This window comes from Triticum urartu, chromosome 6 (assembly GCF_003073215.2).
Source record: "Triticum urartu cultivar G1812 chromosome 6, Tu2.1, whole genome shotgun sequence".
NCBI classification, from domain to species: Eukaryota; Viridiplantae; Streptophyta; class Magnoliopsida; order Poales; family Poaceae; genus Triticum; species Triticum urartu.
In genome coordinates this window covers 569,217,234-569,237,300 of record NC_053027.1, presented here as the reverse complement: position 1 = coordinate 569,237,300, position 20,067 = coordinate 569,217,234, and the positions used below count along the sequence as shown (strand labels likewise).

Below are 20,067 nucleotides of genomic sequence, written 5' to 3'. Positions count from 1 at the left end.
GGTGAGGTACAATGTTTAAGGGGTTAGTCACGGGGATACCGCAATGCTAAAACAAGAAAAGAGAACAAACTACTAGGTATAGTGATCAAGGTGTTGATAATAGGGATACCATAAAGTCTCGTCTCGGGTTTTGTAATGTATCGTGAGGAAAAAGGAACTGTATATGATAATAAAAAGGTTAGCTCGATAATGGTCTACAATGATATGTGGAAACTAACATGGGTGTCCAAATCGCGCCAATAATCATTGACCGAAAGGTTTTCTAGACATCTCCACATGTTATCGAACCTACAAGGTCACACGCTTAAAGACTAACAATATGTATAAGTACTATGAGATAAAGGAGAATGAGAGAGAATAATTCTTAAAATGTTTTAGATGGTGCCGAAAGTGTTCCAGGAGGTCCGAGAATGTCCCGATGGTACTCGAGTGTCTTGAACCCGGTATATACCGGAAAGTGCCAGAAGCTTATGAAAACTTCTGAGATATTTTGGGAGGTTCCTAATGAGCCAGGCCCCCCCCCCCCCGGCCTCCTTTGGTGTGGCAAGGCGGCCCATAGGGTTCAAGCAGGGTCACTGACCACAATTACTTGGGGGCCAAGCCAACTACGGAGAGGAGTCCAAAGAAGACTCCATCTCCTAGGTCGATCGACCCCTCCACCTATATACAGGTGGGGGCACACCAGGAGGAGCACCACAAGCCCCCCGGGCCGACCCATCCTCCCTGTCATGCACCCCTCTCATCTCCGTCTAGATTTTGATCTTGATGGGACACCGCTAGGCTGCTTCTCTCTCTAGTTCTTCCTGCGTTTTTTGTGCTTGTTCCTCAGAGTGCCGTGGTACTGCTAGACCGGTACATATGTATACCTTGAATATGTCATTTAGACACCAGATCGGCAGATTGGCCCGAAGAAATTTCTCATGATTGGGAGGTATAACCTAGCCATGGGAATCGGCGAGCATGACCAACAACTTCTTCCTCTTCTATTACATTGACTGTTGGTGACATGTACCTCTTCTTCGGATTGTTCGTCCACGGATTTTTTTTGTTTCATAGCACATTTTCCTACATTTACTTGGTGAGACATTGTTATTGAGTTGGAAATTCACATGTCCACTCTCCTCAAGTTACAAACCCCGATCCTTGGGCTCCATTTTCAGCAACTGACTTTTTTCACAACCTATGAAAAGATGTATGGTACCTTCCAGATCGAGACCGAATGCAACTATTTCTATTCTAAAAGATGACGAATGTGCTAACATGGTACTTATCGATGTGACTCGTTGCAAATAGAGGATCGTGGCACATTAATTTGAAATGTTTTGCCAGTGGAACGAGTCCTCTATCAACTCTGGTGGTGATAAACCCTTCCTTGGATACTTCATCCAATGTTTATTTTCAATAGATTTGTAGAGTGTTAGTTACACCAAACATGCAAACGTTTCTTTGTCCGCAGCAAATTGTTTCGTAGTGTTAGTTGTACCAAACCAAACATTTTCTATTAAGCACGCTTTCAGATGTGAACTAGAGGTGATGCCAATCAATGCCGGCCAAACGTTACAAAAATATTATGTCAGACTTTGTTGATAGCTGCTCATACATATCCTAGCAGGAAAACTGTCCAAAGTGTTTCAGGAGTTCTGACAATGATTAAGATTTCACAGGATTTTTGCGGAACATTTAATTTTATCAATCAATAAGGAGCGAGTTATGCAATTGGTCGGTAGTAATTTGTAATTTCAGTAGCACTAGTGGAGATTTTACCGGCTTAATACCACTGAGAGTACGAGATGTATCATCTTTAGTACTCCCTTTTGGGTCGGGATTATTAAACCGGCGACCCAAAACATTCAAATCAAAACAGTGCTCGACTTAACTTTCAATAACAAAAATCACACGCCGGCTCTCCCACGCACTTGCATGCACCCACTAGTAGAAAAAAAGCCTTTAGTCCCGATTCATAAGAGTCTTTAGTCCCGGTTCTTGAACCGGGACTAAAGGGTCGTTACTAATGCCCTGACTCTTAGTCCCGATTCAAACCAGAACCGGGACTAAAGGCCCTCCACGTGGCCGCTGTCTGGAGGTCCACCTTTAGTCCTGGTTGGTAACACCAACCGGTACTAAAGAAAATTTTCTGATTTTTTTTTGAATTTTTTTGAATTTTTTTTATTTTCAAATTTCTGAATTTTTTTAACCTCTAATCTCTAATCACCCCTTATCACTGCTCAATTTAATCTCTAACCACCCCTCATCATTCCAAATCATCTAACTTTCTAGACGGTCACCCATCCTCCCACTCCCTCAGCCTGAGCACGCTTAACTTCCGGGTTCTATTCTCCCTCGTTTCCAAGTCTGCACTCGTTGTTTTCCTGACAATAGTAAGATGTTAATCCTATTAACCCTCAGGAGTTTAGCTTGAGCATGAAGTCACACATTTCACTGTTTGAGTTTGAAACTATTGTTCTAAAAAACAATAATTATTTAGTAACACTAATATTTCTTGAATAAGTAGTTTGACCATTGTTTGACCACAGTTTGACCATAGTTTGACCAGATTTGACCAAAATTCAAAAAAACTAAAATAATTATTTAATAACACTAATATTCTTGAATAATTATTTAGTAACACTAATACTTCTTGAATAAGTAGTTTGACCATAGTTTGACCAGATTTAATGAAAATTTAAAAAAACTGGAATTTAAGCATAACTTTTTTTCCTTTTGTAATTTGAGGATTCTACAAATTTGCAAACAAGCCATAGGCGGTCTCCATCGGATGTAACTTTTCGAGTAGATGATTTTTCATATAAAAAACTTTTTAATCCGAGTTCGTATGCAAAAGTTATGCCCATTTTACAAATTCCAGAGAGATTTTGTAAATAAAGTCGAAATTCATATTTGTAAATTTTCCCAACAACTAGACCACATATCACATGGGAAACTTATTTTATTTTTTGACATTTCCATCATTTTTTTTTGTTTTTCTAAAACTGAAAAGGCGGTCCACGGGAAGGGGGGGGGAGAGAGTTTGAAAATGGAACTTTTAGTACCGGTTCATGCCATAAACCGGTACTAATGCCTCAAAACTCATTAGTCCCGGTTGGTGGCACCAACCGGGACTAAAGGTCTAACCTTTAGTATCGGTTGGTGCCACCAACCGGGACTAATGGGCATCGCATCCTTTAGTCCCGGTTCGTGGCACCAACCGGGACCAAAGGTCCAGACGAACCGGGACCAATGGCCCACGCGGCCCGACCGGCCACCTGGGCTCACGAACCGAGTCCAATGCCCCCATTGGTCCCGGTTCTAGACTGAACCGGGACTAATGGGCTGACCCGGCCTGGACCTTTGCCCCCTTTTCTACTAGTGACCAGTCAGACCTGCGTACATTTCACCGCGTCGTTTTGGTCAGAGATAAGTGCGCCAACTATAGAAAAAGCAAGTACGAACAAGAAAGCAATTAGTGCGCCAACTTGGTAGCAATACGCCAACACGTAGCAGCCAAACGCGGAGTACGTACAGCTCATGAAAATTGGAGCATCCATCAGTGTGAAACGGGAGAAGTTTAGCATCTTGGCTTAACTAAGCAAGTGGATCGATTACATGTTTAATTAGAGCCACTTGTTGCAAAACTAATTGTTTAAGTACGGCCGGTTGATGCAATCATCGAACTAAGCTAACTAGCGCTATAAGGCTGAGGGGTAGCATCATTCAGCCTACACAGCTTTCGCATCCATACACACAAACCTTACTGAGCGAGCATACCTAAGCTAGCACCATGGAGGCGGCTCTCGTGAGTGCAGCGACGGGGGCCTTGAAGCCCGTCCTCGGGAAGCTGGCCACCCTTTTGGGTAACGAGTACAAGCATTTCAAGGGCGTACACGGTGAGATCAAATCGCTCTCTAGCGAACTCACCGCCATGGAGGCGTTTCTTTTGAATATGTCGGAGGAGGAGGATCCTAATGTTCAAGATAAGGTGTGGATGAATGAGGTCCGGGAGCTCTCCTATGATATGGAGGACTCCATCGACGACTTCATGCAAAGTATTGGCAGCGAAGATACAAAGCCAGATGGCTTTTTGGAGAAGATGAAAAATTCGTTGGGAAAGTTGGGGAAGATGAAGGCTCGTCGCCGGATCAGCTACGAGATCGGGGATCTGAAGAAACAAGTCATCGAAGTGGCTGAGAGGACTGCAAGGTACAAGGCCCGTGAGGCCTTCTCCAAAGCCAAGAATACAACCATTGATCCTAGAGCTCTTGCTATCTTTAAGCATGCCTCTGAGCTTGTCGGAATTGATGAACCCAAGGCTGAGGTAATTAAACTGTTGACTCAAGGTGTGTCAACACAAGAGAAAATGAAGTTGGTATCCATAGTAGGATCCGGTGGAATGGGCAAGACAACTCTTGCAAATCAAGTGTATGAAGACCTTAAAAGAGAATTCCAATATCGGGCCTTCATATCTGTGTCGAGAAATCCGGACATGATGAATATCATGAGAACTATTTTTAGTGAAGTCAGTGGGAAAAATTATACTAACACTGAAGCAGGTAGTATACAACAACTCATTAGCAAGATCGCCGATTTCCTGGCAGACAAAAGGTACAATTTCTATTTTGACCTCTCATCCTCAAGTATAAAGTTAATAAAGTTATTTAGGTACTTCACATCTTAATCATCTTGTATTTTTGTAAAAAAAATAGTTCTGTATAGTTTTATGTCCATTTAATTTATCATTTGGTACAAAAAGTAATGGTCAAATGTTTGTAGTCAAATGGATGTTGATGCCAAGTAAATAAAAATAGAAAGAGGACCAAATACCACATATCTTAGGAACCACATCCGGTGATTTATGTCCTTTAGTTTACCTTTGGTATTAAAAAATGTTTGAGACATAGCTACTCCCATCATTGGGCATATTAGATAGCCTTAGAGTAACTATAATAGGGGGCTTATAGTCCGCTTACATGACACTAACGTCTATACCAAGTACAGTGGACTCTCCTACAAGAGTCACGTCTACAGATGCTCCAAGGGAAATTAATATATAATAGCCAATATCATCATATGTATTATGACAAAGGATAATAATAGAGCCATTTGTTGGCAATATCTCATTAGCATGTGACCCGTGGTTAGTCTAATAGCCTACCTATATAATAGTTAGCTATACAAATATACTACCCAACTAATGTCGAACCTACCTCACTACAAAGTTTCGTGAATCCCATACTACAGGTGGCAATGAATCTACAAGCCGCTTCTTTTCTTTTTCCTCCAACTTAATTAGCACAAATATGATGTGGCAACTTCTATAGCCTGTTTACGTCAATTTATTATACTTGCTCCAATAGCCATGCTCTTAGGGAGTAGATCAAGTAGCTAACCTCAGCCCTCTAGTACTAAAATCACTCATACATTTTATAAGAGTAACTCTAACAAAGTCTTCGTATTGGAAGCGTCCATAAAGAGCACGGAGCACCATACATAATATTTTGGAGGCTGTCTAGGCGGCGCACAAACTAAGAGTCCGCATAACAGAGCCTCCATAATTTTTCCGTTCACTTTTTTTTGGTTGCATCAACTCATAAGTCATACACTCAATTGGAGAGATTCAACACTTTTGAGGAAACATTGCATTACAAGGTTCTTACTGAGAGGGGGTGGGTGGTGGTGGTGGTGGCTTAGCGAAATTTTCATAGTATAGGTGTTCAAAATTTACCGCTTTTACATATATGTAGAGACAATATATAGCCTGATTTCAAGCCCCACTTCGATGGAGAATACGATGCACGTGGCACATGCATATGGGATGAGTCAGGTCAAACTCTAGGAGCGGCTATGTGTTGGTCCGACGACGCCGCCACAACAGTCATCGAGGCCGAGGACGGCTTGACCGGCGGAGGGAATGCCCAAGATGGCTCGATCCATCATGGTAAATTTCACCATCACCTCGTCGAGACTTGGACCATTATTTGGCATCCTCTCTCTTTGTTGTAAACTCCTATCCAATGACAGTTTCCTAGAAGTTTTCAATGAGGCAGACGACCGAGGCGTAGGCAGCGTAGTGCTCAGCCCATGCCCCTTTTAGTGAGGCGACTGGGAGCCGACCCTTGAATCTAGCTTTGAGGAGACCCCTCCTCCCCATACGGTATCTTCACGTGGTTGTACTAGGGATCCCAATCTAGCACGTGCGTCAGGGGATACCAATCTTCCCACTCAACGAGAAGGTTGTGATCCTCCCAGCGCATCACGCCGATCTAAAGTCCTTCTCACTAGTGATGTGGGCATCCTCCTCCTCTTCCTCCTAGTCCAACATCTGTTCCTCCTCCTCTGGGAGTGCCACCCAGTCCGGCCACATGGAAAGCGACATGGTGAGCATGATGAAAGTGGAAGTGGAGCTGTGGGAGGAGGGAATATGAGCCAACATGGGGAAGCAAAAACTATTTTATAGCCGTGGGCCATGGGTGGTGGGAATAATATGGCAAGTAACAAGACAAAAATTGACGTAGGCAGTTGGCCTGGCAGTCACCACCATTAACTGGTCCATTTCCCACTAAGATGAGCATATGTCTGTCTACGCTATTGTAGGGAGAGAAGATGTGACACGTGAGAGGATGAGGACACAAATGAAAATTCCTCCCATGTGGGTGGTTGGCAATGGAGCACACTCCAAAGCAATGTTCCAAAACCTCTTAAGTATTGAGGGGGGCAAGATGGCGGCTAGATCGGCCTTTTCGGCCAAAATCACGAAATGGGCAGTTATTATGGTGATAGAGAACATTTGGAAACCAAGCTAGAGTTGCTCTAATGTGGGATTTTTTTGGTTTTCCTGCCTCCATTAATTATCGACTTGGCTCATGCCTCTTAATTTTTGAACATATCATGGGGGAGGGAAATCCCCACATGAATACTGATTCTATTTCAAAGAAAATGATCTGGTATATGAGGGACACCTGGCCGAGAACCATGATCCAATTTTTGAGGAAGAGCGGATCTAAAACCTTCATCAATTTTATGAGGAAAGCCGAATCAAAAAATCATACAGCCTGAGGGGTCAACATAATGCCGAAGCAAGAACAGGAAAACATAAAACACCTCTCATGGCGAGAAGAGGATATTATTGTGTTGCTGAGAAGGAAACTGACATGGTGAGACGACGCATGTTGACGTGGTAACTATGTATGGGGTAAAAAAGGAGGCTCTCATGGCGAGAAGAGGATATTAATTAGTGTGTTGCTGAGAAGGAAACAGACATGGTGAGAGATAACATCACCAGGTTGCACCTTGCAACGAGGAGAATTGAGACAAGCCACCATCATGGGAGTGGTTCACGTCGTTGTCACCGCATCAACATGCATCATCTTTTCCAATCAGCGACCGGCGACATGGCATTCTCCAGGAATTCTCTAGTTTTAGCACACCACACAGACGCCTCCTGAACACAACACCCAGGCCAACGTACGATTCCGACAACTGGCTGTCACCAACCAATGCAGGGCTGGCGGAACAAGGGAAGGAGCAATGAGAGGCAAAAGTGCTCTTTGGACTTGAGAGGTGTGCAGGTTGCCCGCACAGGGAGGATCCCGTCGTAGGATGCGCCCCAGCGGGGGGAGAGTGAGGGGCAGCATAGGCCACCAGAACAGGAAGAGGCGCGGGTTGGAGCATGATGGCTCAAGTGGGCGATGATGGTCGGAGTCGACACGCTCGGTGGCACCTTAGTCATGGAGGAAATGGGGTGGAATGGTGAACCAGAGCGCCGAGAATGCAACCCAGACCCACTGATGGAGCAAGGGTTTGGCTAGGGGTGCGTGCCACACGCACATGAGCACAAGGTGGCGGAGAAGGAATGTGTCAGGCTTGGAGGTGATTGGGGTGGATCGCCACTTGGGTGTACAAGGATGCGTCAGGACGCAACAGTGAATAGGTGGAAGGTGGTGGTGGAGCGTGGCATCGAATGTGTGGCAACTCCATCAACGGGGAGGGTGAAGTGGTAGCTACGATAGAGAATTTGATGCACTGCTACTTCTTGAGCTTGCGTTGGTTTTTTTCTTAAAGAAGAAAGGGTGATGCAACAAAGTAGAGATAAATATTTACCTCAGCTAAGAACCAAGGTATCAATCCAGTAGGAGAAACACACAAGTCCCCAATAAATGCACCTGCACAAACTAACAAATACTTGCACATAACATGAAAAAGGGATTGTTAATCCCTTCAGGGTCACTAGCAAGAGTGTGATATGATAGAGATAGGTATAAAAGATAAATAAAAGTGCAAAATAAAGTAAAGGTAAATAAACTGCAGCAATGTATTTTTAGTTTTTTGGTTTTATAGATCTGAAAATAATATGATAAAAAATAGATCCGGGGGCCATAGGTTTCACTAGAGGCTTTTGTCTTGAAAGAAACATACAGTGGGTAAACAAATTAATTTTAAGCAATTGATAGAAAAGCGCATAGTTATGACAATATCCAAGGCAATGATCATGAATATAGGCATCACGCCCATGACAAGTAGACCAACTCCTTCCTACATCTACTACTATTACTCCACACATCGACCACTATCCAGCAAGCATCTAGTGTATTAATTTAACAAAAATGGAGTAACGCCTTAAGCAAGATGACATGATGTAGAGGGATAGATCCAAGCAATATAGTATAAACCCCATCTTTCTATTCTTAATGGCAATAATACCAATACGTGCCTCGCTACCCCTACTGTCACTAGGCGAGGACACCGCAAGATTGAACCCATCACAAAGCACCTCTCCATTGCAAGATAAATCAATCTAGTTGGCCAAACTAAATCAATAGATCTGAGAGAAATACAAAGCTATCTTAATCATGCATAAAAGAGTTCAGAGAAGACTCAAATAATATTCATAGATAATCTGATCATAAATCCATAATTCATCGGGTCTCAACAAACACACCGGAAAAAAAATTACATCGAATAGATCTCCAAGAACATCGAGGCGAACATTGTATTGAAGATCAAAGAGAGATAAGAAGCCATCTAGGTACTAGCTATGGACCCGTAGGTCTGTGGTAAACTACTCACACACCATCAGAAGTGCAACAAGCAGGTTGGTGTAGAGGCCCTTCGTGATCGAATCCCCCTCCGGCAGAGTGCCAGAAAAGGCCCCAAGATGGGGTCTCATGAGAATAGAAGCTTGCGGTGGCGGAAAAGTATTTTTGATGTGCCCTCTGATATACGAGGAATATTTGGGTATTTATGGAGCTGGGATTAGGCTTAAGAGAGTCCCTAGGGGCCCACAAGCCTGGGGCGTGCCCTCCTAGGGCGCGCCTCCAGGGCTTGTGGCCCTCTTATGGCTCTTCTGGCCTCCTCCCGAAGTTCCCTAGGTGTCTTTTGATCCAAGAATAGTCCTCAAAAAGTTTCGTTCCGTTTGATATTGATTTTCTGTAAAAGACAAAAATAAGGAAAAAAATAGCAACTGGCATTGGCCACTAGGTTAATAGGTTAATCCTTAATAATGATATAAAATAGCACCATAATTAATACATATAAAACATTCAAGATGGATACTATAATAACATGGAACAATTAAACATTATGGATACGTTGAAGACGTACCATGCACCAGCTTGCCTCGCCCGACACGGGCATGCAGAGGTGAAGCGCACAGTCACGGAACCCGATTGTAGCGGAGTCGGAGAGGCGCGTCGGGCGATCAGTGCATAGGGATCTCAGTGGGTGGGATTGACGCAGATATGAACATGTCGGGCTTGACGAGGTAAGGTTAACGGTGGAGGTTACGTTACATGGGGTAAGGAACTAGATATGTTGATGGTGATGGAGCCGAGATAGGGAGAAGGGGGCGCAGACGCGGGTCGCGTGCGTCCTCTCCTCCTCCATCTGCCATTGGGGCTTTTCCCTTATGCCTCCTCTTCTGACTGCATGTGGAGGGTGTGCGGCAGCGGAGTTTTTTGTCGGTGGCGGTGCGGAGCCCTCCGGAGTCACGAGAGCAACCCCTGATGCATCACCGGGTTCCATCTTATCGGCTCACTTCTCTTCATAAGTTTTTTGCGATCAAACCATTTTTTGGAGTACTTTATCTCATTACTAGTTTTGGGCAGGCCATGCCATGCACGTCACCTTATTTCTCATCCACCTTCTCCTTCAATGCTCTCTTCAATCTTAAGATGTACTCCCTCTGTCCGAAAAAGCTTGTTCCTCAAATGAATATATCTAGTACCAAGTTAGTGCTAGATACATCTATTTGAACCATTTAAGGGACAAGCTTTTTCGGACGGAGGGAATACCAGATCACCCAACCCCCCATAATTTTCCTAACTAATTAGCATGTACCGATATACACACAAGATTTGTGTCAGCAACAGACGCAAGTTTAACACATGTGTCAGATTTCTTACTTAGGAGTATTTTTTATGAGAATCAATGGGAGAAATGATTGATGTGTCCATTAAAAAAGTCTCCATAGTGGTGGGCGACAGAGCGAGGAGCTGTGGACTTCTTGCAGGTCATGTTTGGCTAATGAAATCTTGATAGTGGTGGGGTTGGTCGGCATGACGGCGACCACCCAACTCATGACTTCTGTTTTCTCCGGGTCTGCCTCCATCTTGGGGTTGTGGCTACCTCATTTGGTTGTTGCGTGGCGACCTTTGAGGAACGGTTGCTTCGACCACTCTCTTCTACGACGACGTAAATGGATGGATTACTAATTACAATGCATAAATCCCGTTACATTAGCATAATGAGCGCATAACCATGCATGAATGTCCCTTGTTTATCAGGGTTTATTCTCTTTGGTTATTTTAGCACGTGCCCACAATTTTTTTTAATTAGAGCCAAACCAACACATTCTCTTTTATTGGTATGTGCCCACAATTTCTTTCAATTATAGCCAACCAACATTTTCAATTTTATTGGCACGCACAAGCTATCACTGGCAATAATTTTTGGAGTCCCTCATTCTACTCATGATTCTGGTAACAACTTTCTTATTGTCAGACAACCTTCTTATTTCCTAACAACCTAGAGGCATATAAAAGTTGGTGTGATTTAGTATAAAGCTCTAAGGTGGTACTATTCCTAATTGCAAGGTAGCTGAGTTAATTTTGTCTATCGACACAATAGGAAAGGTCCATAGTTCGATCTCCTCGTGGCCTAAATTTTTTGTTGCTCATCCGTCTAGGAGGACACAGTTTGGCCCACCCGCGGGACAAATGAAAAACTTCTGAAATTACGTGTGGAACGGACGGAACAAAATCTATACATATTTTTTTTTTGCCTTTCCTTGGGTTGGCAGCGTAGGAGCGACTATACGACGCTAGTTGCGTCAAATAGTGCGGCGGACGCCCAGCAGTTCATGCCTGGTCCAGCCCACTGACAGGCAAGAAACGACCTTGTTTGTAAGATGCGAGTAAAAATAAAAAATGGACACATTAAATGATAAAACTCACGACCTCAAAGACTCAACCATGTGCTGCTAGCGACCGGAACAAACACACAATGCTAACCAAGGGCTAGTGCGGATATTTAATAATATACTGCTGTGTCAGATTTGAAACATTTTTAGATTTTTATTAACTTTTCAAAAAAGTGCATATTATGACTTGCCGAATATTCATAGAAACGTGAACTATTTTTTGAAAATTCCCCACTTTTTTCGAAAACATGAACAAATTTTAAACATGATCATTTTTTTATTCACACTTTTTCTGAAACAAATGAGCCTTTATAAAAAACATAATGATTTTTAATTTGTGAATTTTTTTAAAAAATGGGAACATGTTTTGTACATTCAGAATAATTTCATAAAATATATTTTAAATGGGAACATTATTTTGTATTTGCGAACATTTCACTAAAACTAGAATATTTTTTGAATTTCTATTTTTTAAATGCATATTTTTAGAGAGTCTCGATTATTTGTAAAAAGATCAAACATTTTTAAAACATTGGGAACATTTTTTGAATTTTGAACAAATTGGGAACGAGCTTTTTTTTAAGTTATGAACAATTTTCAAAATTGGAACACAATTTAAGAAGTTTAAAAGTTTTCGAAAATTTGAACAAAAACTGTAATTGTGAACATTTTTGAATTCACAAAAGGAAGAAAAAGTTGGAAAGAAAAAGATAATGGAACAGAAAAATAACCGGGTCAGCCCAGTCTTGGGCGCCCTGTGCGATAACTCTAACTAAATGTCGTGGCGTACCACACATAGTGTTTTTTCAGATGCGTGGGCAAGAAACTTAGTGAGTTGTCTTTGCTAGCCAGGAACGCGCATGACCCACATACAAAATTCTGGAGAAATCAGTTTTCCTTTTCTAGCAGACAGACGCACTTGTCTAAAAAAGAAAAACAGATAGACGCACCTTGTCTTTTCTCAATGGTGAATGGATGAAAGTCGGAGAAACACACCTTGCTTTATTAGTAGGTATAGATTTGTATGCTGCCATGTATTTGTCTATCTTATTTTACATGACTTTATATCATTACCGCACTGACATCAAGCATGTATCCTTGTGCAGGTATTTTGTTGTTGTTGATGACATATGGGATGTGGGTACATGGAATGTTATTAAGCTTGCATTTCCCATGACTAGTTCTGGCAGTATCGTAATCACCACTACACGTATAAATGATGTTGCTGAATCATGTTGTTCAACACCATTTAGTGGAGATATATATTGCATAAGGCCTCTTGACATGGTGCACTCTAGGAAGTTATTTTACACAAGACTATTCAACACCGAAGAAAATTGCCCCTCATACCTTAAAAATGTTTGTGAGCATATTTTAAAAAAATGTGCTGGGTTGCCTTTGGCAATTATTGCTATATCTGGTTTGTTGGCTAATACTGAGAGGGCAGAGGGTCCATGGAAGCAAGTTGAAGATTCAATTGGCCGAGCACTTGAAAGAAATCCTAGTGTTGAAGGAATGATGAAGATATTGGCACTTAGTTACTTCAATTTGCCTGCTCATCTAAAATCTTGTTTGTTATGTTTTAGTATATTCCCTGAAGATTCTGTTATTGAGAAGAAAGTTTTGATAAATAGGTGGATTGCTGAAAGATTAATTCATGCAGAAGCCGGGTATAGTACAACATATCAGTTTGGAGAAAGGTGTTTTAATGAGCTCATCAATAGGAGTTTAATCCAACCTTGGGTGACAGGTAAGTTTGGTACGGTTAAGAGTTGTCGGCTTCATGACATAATTCTTGATTTCATCATATCCAAATCCATCGAAGAAAACTTTGTTACTTTGGTTGGTGTTCCTACTATAACTGTTGGGACACAAAGCAAAGTTCGTCGGCTCTCCCTGCAAGCTGGCAATCAAAAAGAACTGATAGTGCCAAGAGGCTTGGTGTTGTCTCATGTCCGGTCACTTGATGTGTTTGGGATATCAGTGAAAATCCCTTCTATGGATAAGTTTAGACATTTGCGTTTTCTGGACTTTGAAGATTGCGAACAGCTGGAGAACCATCATCTTGAAAATATCGGGAGGTTGTTTCAGCTGAGGTACCTGAGCCTCCGAGGAGCGGGAAAAGTAAGTAAGCTCCCAGAACAAATCGGACATCTATGGTGCTTAGAGATACTGGATTTGAGATTCACCTCTGTTTGTGAGTTACCACCATCTATTGTCAATCTCAAGAGATTGGTGCACCTATTAGTCAAGGATGATGTAACATTTCCCTGTGGAATTTCCAAGCTCCAAGCGTTAGAGAAATTGAAGCGTGTCCGCGTCTCTAGCCAGTCATCAAACTTATTACAAGAACTTGGGCAGCTGCAGAGTCTGAAGGCATTGGCCCTTAATTTTTATGATCCTATTATCAGTGATCAAGTGAACCTTGAAAATGAAATGAAGAAGGCCATTATTGTCTCTTCCCTTAAAAACCTAGGGAGCCTTCTCTCTCTAGCTGTTTGCTGTCACTCCGAATTAGTAGGGGAATCTTTGTGCCCTATGGCACTTAGCCTCCGGAAGTTTGATATTGTGTTAAGTATTGCCCATGTTCCAAAGTGGGTGGGCTCCCTTATTAACCTCCAGAAATTATGGTTTAGCTTGGTCGGAGCTGGGCAGAAAGATTTCTATATCCTTGGAAGCTTACCTGTTCTGCGCGTCCTGAGTCTGATCATTGATGAAAGTAAAAGTAGAAATACTCCTTCAACAGAAGAGCCAGATGTTACAAGGATCATAGTCTCTGGTGAAGTTGGATTCCCATACTTGAGGAAATTTAATTATCATGTTCCGTTTGCTGGGATGAATTTGACCTTTGCGGCTGGAGGCATGACCAAGGTAGAAGAGCTCTTGATAGTAATTAACGAAGATAAAACTACCGGTGATTTTTATCTCGGAATCGAAAATCTCCCCAGCCTCGTTGCCATCACATGTATAGTATTCGGGATCCTTAACAGCAGGGATGTCCCTGCAAAGTTTGCCATTCGGGAAGCAGCCAACGCACATCCCAATCACCCTACTCTAGTCTTTGACTGATAATGTGTTGCCGTAATCAATCGAGGTACTAACTTGTCCTCCCATGAAAGAGCGTGTACTTTAATTCACAAGATTTATGTATCCCTCATTGCCTCATATGATCGGCTGTCTGTCTTTTTCAGCTCAGTGAACAATTTCAATTAGGCTGCAATTCCAAAGGTTCATATCATCATTGCATTTCTGAGACCGAACACATGGATCATGGATGGATCTGCCTCCCCGCAGGTACTTACTAAAATGTGACGTCTTCATTTTGGTTATTGTGTATACTTCCAGCATCACTAGCCAGAGAACTGCGTGCTGCGCCCTTCAGATAGACTATAGTACATATGTGAGGTGCCTGAAAGTTTTTTAATGTAATGCGCGCCATTGGCTTATGGGCGTTTGGTTTGGTGATAATATGATAAAGATAACAGGCGTACATCAAAGATTCGTGAATTAGATTCTTTCGTTTGCTTAAAGATTCCTCGGTACATGCATGCTGAAGTTTCCTTCTGGTAGTGTTAATTATCTGGTCATGTACAACCCAGGATTGATATTTCATTTTTTATCCTCCCTTCTTCGTTGCTTATTTCTGCTTTGGCATGTTCATTGCAAACTACTCCCTCTGTTCTTAAATATTTGTCTTTCTAGAGATTTTTAATGGTTACCACACACGGATGTATATAGATATATTTTAGAGTGTAGATTCACTCATTTTGCTCCGTATGTAGTCACTTGTTGAAACCTCTAGAAAGACAAATATTTAGGAACGGAGGGAGTACACATCATGCATAGAAGGTCCGTGCCAAGTGTAATGCTACTTTATTGAACTAAACACTTGACGCTTATGGTATTTCTACAGTGAAGTACATGTTTTCTACATATACCACTGTCAAAATTTGATGGATTAGCACACGCGGTGCTGGTGAAAGCAGAGATGGAGAGGGTGCTGTTGATGGTGAAGGCCTGAAAGGACAGCCAGAAGAGCAAGGCCGGCAACAGGTGGACCAAATCTCAACTAAATTTCGCTGAACTTTGCGCAACAGAATTCTCCTCCTGCATGCATGTTTGGCCAGTCTTAACTTGAAAACGTTGTGCTTCAGGGCCTAGCACATAAGCAGAAGATGTCGTCGATCATGTCGTGTGGTTGGAGAAGACCAAGAACCTGGATGGCCGTCGTGGAGAAGCTCCGAACACGAGAGGTCTGGACACTGACTCTGAACCTTGCCTTCCTGGCGGGCCCTTTAGTTGCAAAATTCAGATTCAGAGTATCTCGTCATCAGGATATGTGTGACAAAATCATGGTAAAAAACTGCAAGTTGTAGTACACACACATGAAAACAAGCATATATGACTTGTGACCATACGAATTAACTTTGTGGACCGATCTTCGTCCGAACTGCAGGAGAAACCGGAGAAGAAGGCAGAGTACGAAGATGCGGAACCACGCCGCGACGATGCAGAACAAGGAGACAGAGGAGGAGAGAGGACTGCCGTGGGGGCAAGGCGGCAGGGGAGATGATCAGGTGCCGGGAAACAACGGCCGCCAGGCACAGGTTCAAAGGGACCCTGCCCGCTGACAAAATGCTTGGGCTGAGCACCCAGCACGCACAGATAGATTACGACCTGGATAATCGCGGTGTTCTTCAACGTTGGAAAAAGAAGTGGATCGTCGATAATTCGTTTTGAACGTCGATTGTAATCTTCAATCGTTGATGTATTATATTTGGACGAATGAATTCCAGTTTTTACCACTAATTAGAACATTTTCACGCTAATTACCATTTACCCCATATAACAGCTTTCATCCGGATTACCCCTGTTTTGTTTGTAACTCTCCCCTTCTTGATGAGAAAACAGAGGACCTGATGTGTTCGTCAAAAACAACTTCAGAAAAGAACAAACATGGGATGATGGGAGGGTGCACATGGCTCAATTATTCAGACTAACTAAGCATGGCGCGCACCTGATACATGAACCGGGAGAAGGCAGCCGTGCTAAGTTGGATGGATCGATGTCTCAGCCTCTCACATCTGAAATCGAATCAAAGGACACGGTCCTAAAAAATCAATCAAAGGACATGGTAGCATCTGAAGGGCGGTCGTCGGTCGTCAGAATGTACACCGCAAGCACGGTGCACGGACTAGTTGCACTCCAGCTCCGATGAAACACCATTGTACTAATAATGCTGCCGATGCACTGTCATGACGGCAACACGCAACTGAAACTAGTGCTTTGATTTCCATGTGCCAATCTGTCTGGCTTGAACAGGTGACTGCGTTACGGCAACAATCCACTGGCCCGGAAAATATTGTTTGATCTGGCAAAATAACGGGATCCCAAGCAAAGATTCAGTGTGTCTGACGGAATACTGTATTTCAGAAAGAGAATTTGGCTGGATCATGCGTGCATTGCATAATAGTTCAGTGGGAGGCCATTCAGGTTTCCCAGTCAATTACTCAATTACAGAAGGATGCAACATCTCTTCGCCTGGCCAAAAATGAAAGAACACATACGGCAGTATGTGCAATTTTGCACCACTTGCCAGCAAGCAAAATTCCTGCACTGACCGAGTGGCTCGAGGAGCGCAAATTGAGCCAACAAGTCCTGAAGCAACATATCAGGCCCTCTTTGATTCGCAGGATTTTCAAAACGTAGGAATAGGAAAAGTATAGGGTTGGAGTGGCATGCACACATGAATCCTACAGGATTAGCATGGAGTGTTTGATGGCACAGGAAAAGCAAAGGAATTGTAAAAAAAGGTTGGAGTAGATGTTAGATTTCCTATGAAATGTAGTATAAAAGATTCCATAGGAAAAATTCCTATGGGATCCAATCCTATGAATCAAATGACCAACATAGGAAAATCTTAAGGGTTTCAATCCTCCAGAAATCCTATAGAATTCCTTTGAATCAAAGGAGCCCTCAACCGTGCACGCCATATCATGAAACTGCAGGGCAGACAAGAAACGAACAAAGTGCACTTTCCTCTCTAGAAAATGGGCTGTAATTTTAACAAATAGTAAATGGGCTGAGTAAATTCTATTATAATTAAAACATGGGTTGTACATTATAACAAATCACAAATGGGTTATAAGTTCTCTGCCACAGATGTGATGGTCACTTGTGGGCCTACTAAATTGACGCGTACGCAAGGCTTTATCAACTTATAGTCAACACACGATTCTATTAGCAGTGGTCGTTGGATGTCCATCTAACGACTGTGGTGCTTCTTCAATCTCGGATATTCATGCTTCAGCCGTCCAAACCACCGCCTGCTACCGCCTCCCGTGGCTGGCTGTGCTGCCGCGCAGGCCTCATCGGCCCCTACTCCCATTGCGGTCCAGGTCATTCCTCCGACGACGATAGCCTCACACCGCAGCCGAACCAGTGAACCCTCGTACCCCCTTCTGCGTGCACATCTACTACTGTGTCTTTGCCGACTCCGGGTCATTCCCTTCGTAGGCCTCGCCATCGTCCACCATGTTGGTTCTCTCGACGCGGCGTGGTCAACTTTGTCAACAAATGATAGCCATTGGAAGAGCCATGAACATGGAGTGGCTGACAGTAGGGACCCTCATGGCCCATGGCCGCAGCGAGCAAGTCCCTCCTTATTATGCGAAAACAAATGATTTCTCCCCCTGGCAGGTTTGAGCCACCAGCTACATCTTCGCACGCAGGGAAGTGTTTCCTTTATGACGTGGAAAAAAAGTTACCTCTCCCTGACAGCTGGGACCCACCAGCTTTACTATGATCCATTTCGCAAAAATATAGATTGTACCAAAGATGCTAAATTGTTTTTTTATTCTAACTCGAAAAGAAGAAATTAAAAAACCCAGAAAACATCTTCGCATGCAAGGAAGTGCCACCTTATTACGAGCAAAAAATGATTCCCCCTTGCTACCTGGGACCCACCAGATTTGGAGGCTTACTTGTGGGCCAACTAAGTTGACGCGTACGGGCTTTGTCAACTTAGTCAAAATGATTCTAGCTGCACTGACCGTTGGATGTTAAATCAATAGCCGTGTTGCGTCTTCAACCTCTGGTCTTCTTGCTCCAGCCGCCCAAACCAGGCCCGTCGTACCACTTGCTCCAACCTCCTGTGGCAGGCTATGCTGCCGTGCAGGCCTCACGGGCCGACCATACTACGTCTGACCAGACCTTCCCTCTACTCACCCACACCTCCTATTATTCTTTGGCGACGACGGACTTACGCCGTAGCCGAACCAGCGAACCCTCGTACCCCCCTCCGCGGCGTCATCCACCTGCCTTGTCTTCTCTGGCTCCTCGTCGTTCCCTTCCTAGGCCTCGCCGTTGTCCACCGCCTTGATGCTCACGGCGCCTCGTAGTCAACAAGGTCAATGAACGGCAACAATCGGAAGTGGACTTTAGGCTGTGAGGCTAACAACTGGACCCACCAGCTACATCTTCGAAACCAAGGAACTGCCTCCTTATTACTCGCAAAATAAAAATAATTTCTCCCGCTGACAGCCGGGACCCACCATCTATATCTTTACACGCAAAGAAGTGCATCCTTATCCTCCCTGATAGCTGGGATCCACCCGGTCGAAGCGTACGTAGCGTTGTCGCGAACGTGTACGTACATACTGCTGGATCGGTCTCTCTGCAATGATGAACCGTGGCCGAGCAAGCAGCGGCACGTGTAGTAGTAGACGATGTCGAGTTGGCGGCGGAGGAAGACTCGGCATGCCCCCGACGTAGCAGTTTAGGCACTCCCTTCTAAACTATGTACATGTATGTACAACTAGATGCCAAAAAATACAGCCACGTGCATACATACGAGCGGGGTCTCGAACGCCTACTCGCGCATACGTACGACCAGGGCTCATGTACATGGAGAGGCAGCAGACGGCAGCAACGGCTTCGTGTTCATCAGGAGCCAACCGGCTTGGACGGACCAGCCAAAAAGAGGTCTGACGTACCACAGAACGAAGGAAACGGGCCTTCTATTCGACCGCATACGGTCAAAACGGGGTCATGTTCATCGGGAAGGGTCTTGCGTACAGCAGAACGGAGGAAACAGACTTGTGTTCGACCGTGTACGATCGAAACGGGATCCTGTTCATCGGGAAGGGTCTAGCGTACCGCAAAACGGAGGAAACAGACTTGTGTTGGAGTGCCAACGGTCGAAACAGGGTCCTGTTCATCGGAAGGGGTGTGGCGTACCGCAAAACGGAGGAAACAGACTTGTCTTGGAGCGCCTACAGTCAAAACGGGGTCCTGTTCATCCACCATCTACTGCCTCGCTCCAGCCTCCACGGGCTACTGTTCATCCACCGTCGACCTCCTCCAGCCTCCACGGGCTATGGTTCATCCACGGCTACTGTTCATGCAGCCTCCACCGGCTGCTGTTCATAGAGCCTCCACAGGGTCTTGTTCATCCACCCCCAACCGGCTCGGGTGCGGCGGCCTCCTTGGGGTCCTGTTCATCCAGTAGCAACGACCTACTACCATGGGGTCCTGTTCATCCAACCCCCACCGGGAACTATTCATCCACAGCCAACCAACCGAATCGACTCACCACGTCTTGACTCGTTCTATGTACCGCACGCACGGTAGCAATGGTCACTGTTATTCGAGACGCA

The 20,067-nt window shown here is 44.0% G+C and overlaps 1 protein-coding gene across 3 annotated transcripts; it reads left to right on the top strand.

The window, feature by feature from the left end:
- The first annotated feature begins 3,706 nt into the window (after window positions 1-3,706).
- LOC125515550 (disease resistance protein RGA5-like) lies at window positions 3,707-16,256 on the top strand. 3 transcript variants are annotated; one of them, XM_048681046.1, is made up of 6 exons: window positions 3,707-4,599; window positions 12,517-14,504; window positions 14,602-14,704; window positions 15,397-15,463; window positions 15,565-15,663; window positions 15,867-16,256. In XM_048681046.1, exons 1-2 carry the CDS (start codon window positions 3,779-3,781, stop codon window positions 14,477-14,479), a joined length of 2,784 nt encoding a protein of 927 aa, XP_048537003.1. In that variant the 5' UTR covers window positions 3,707-3,778; the 3' UTR covers window positions 14,480-14,504; window positions 14,602-14,704; window positions 15,397-15,463; window positions 15,565-15,663; window positions 15,867-16,256. The 3 variants fall into 3 exon arrangements, with proteins under 3 accessions (XP_048537003.1, XP_048537002.1, XP_048537001.1); XM_048681045.1 differs by having other exon boundaries at window positions 15,324-15,463; XM_048681044.1 differs by having other exon boundaries at window positions 15,324-15,463; window positions 15,565-15,765.
- The last annotated feature ends 3,811 nt before the right edge of the window (window positions 16,257-20,067 follow it).

What these genes read in the sequence shown, in the direction of transcription:
- LOC125515550 (XM_048681046.1), top strand. Translation starts at nt 3,779, where the DNA reads ATGGAGGCGGCTCTCGTGAGTGCAGCGACGGGGGCCTTGAAGCCCGTC. An exon ending in GATTTCCTGGCAGACAAAAG is followed by an intron (nt 4,600 to 12,516) that starts GTACAATTTCTA and finishes ATCCTTGTGCAG; the next exon opens with GTATTTTGTTGTTGTTGATG.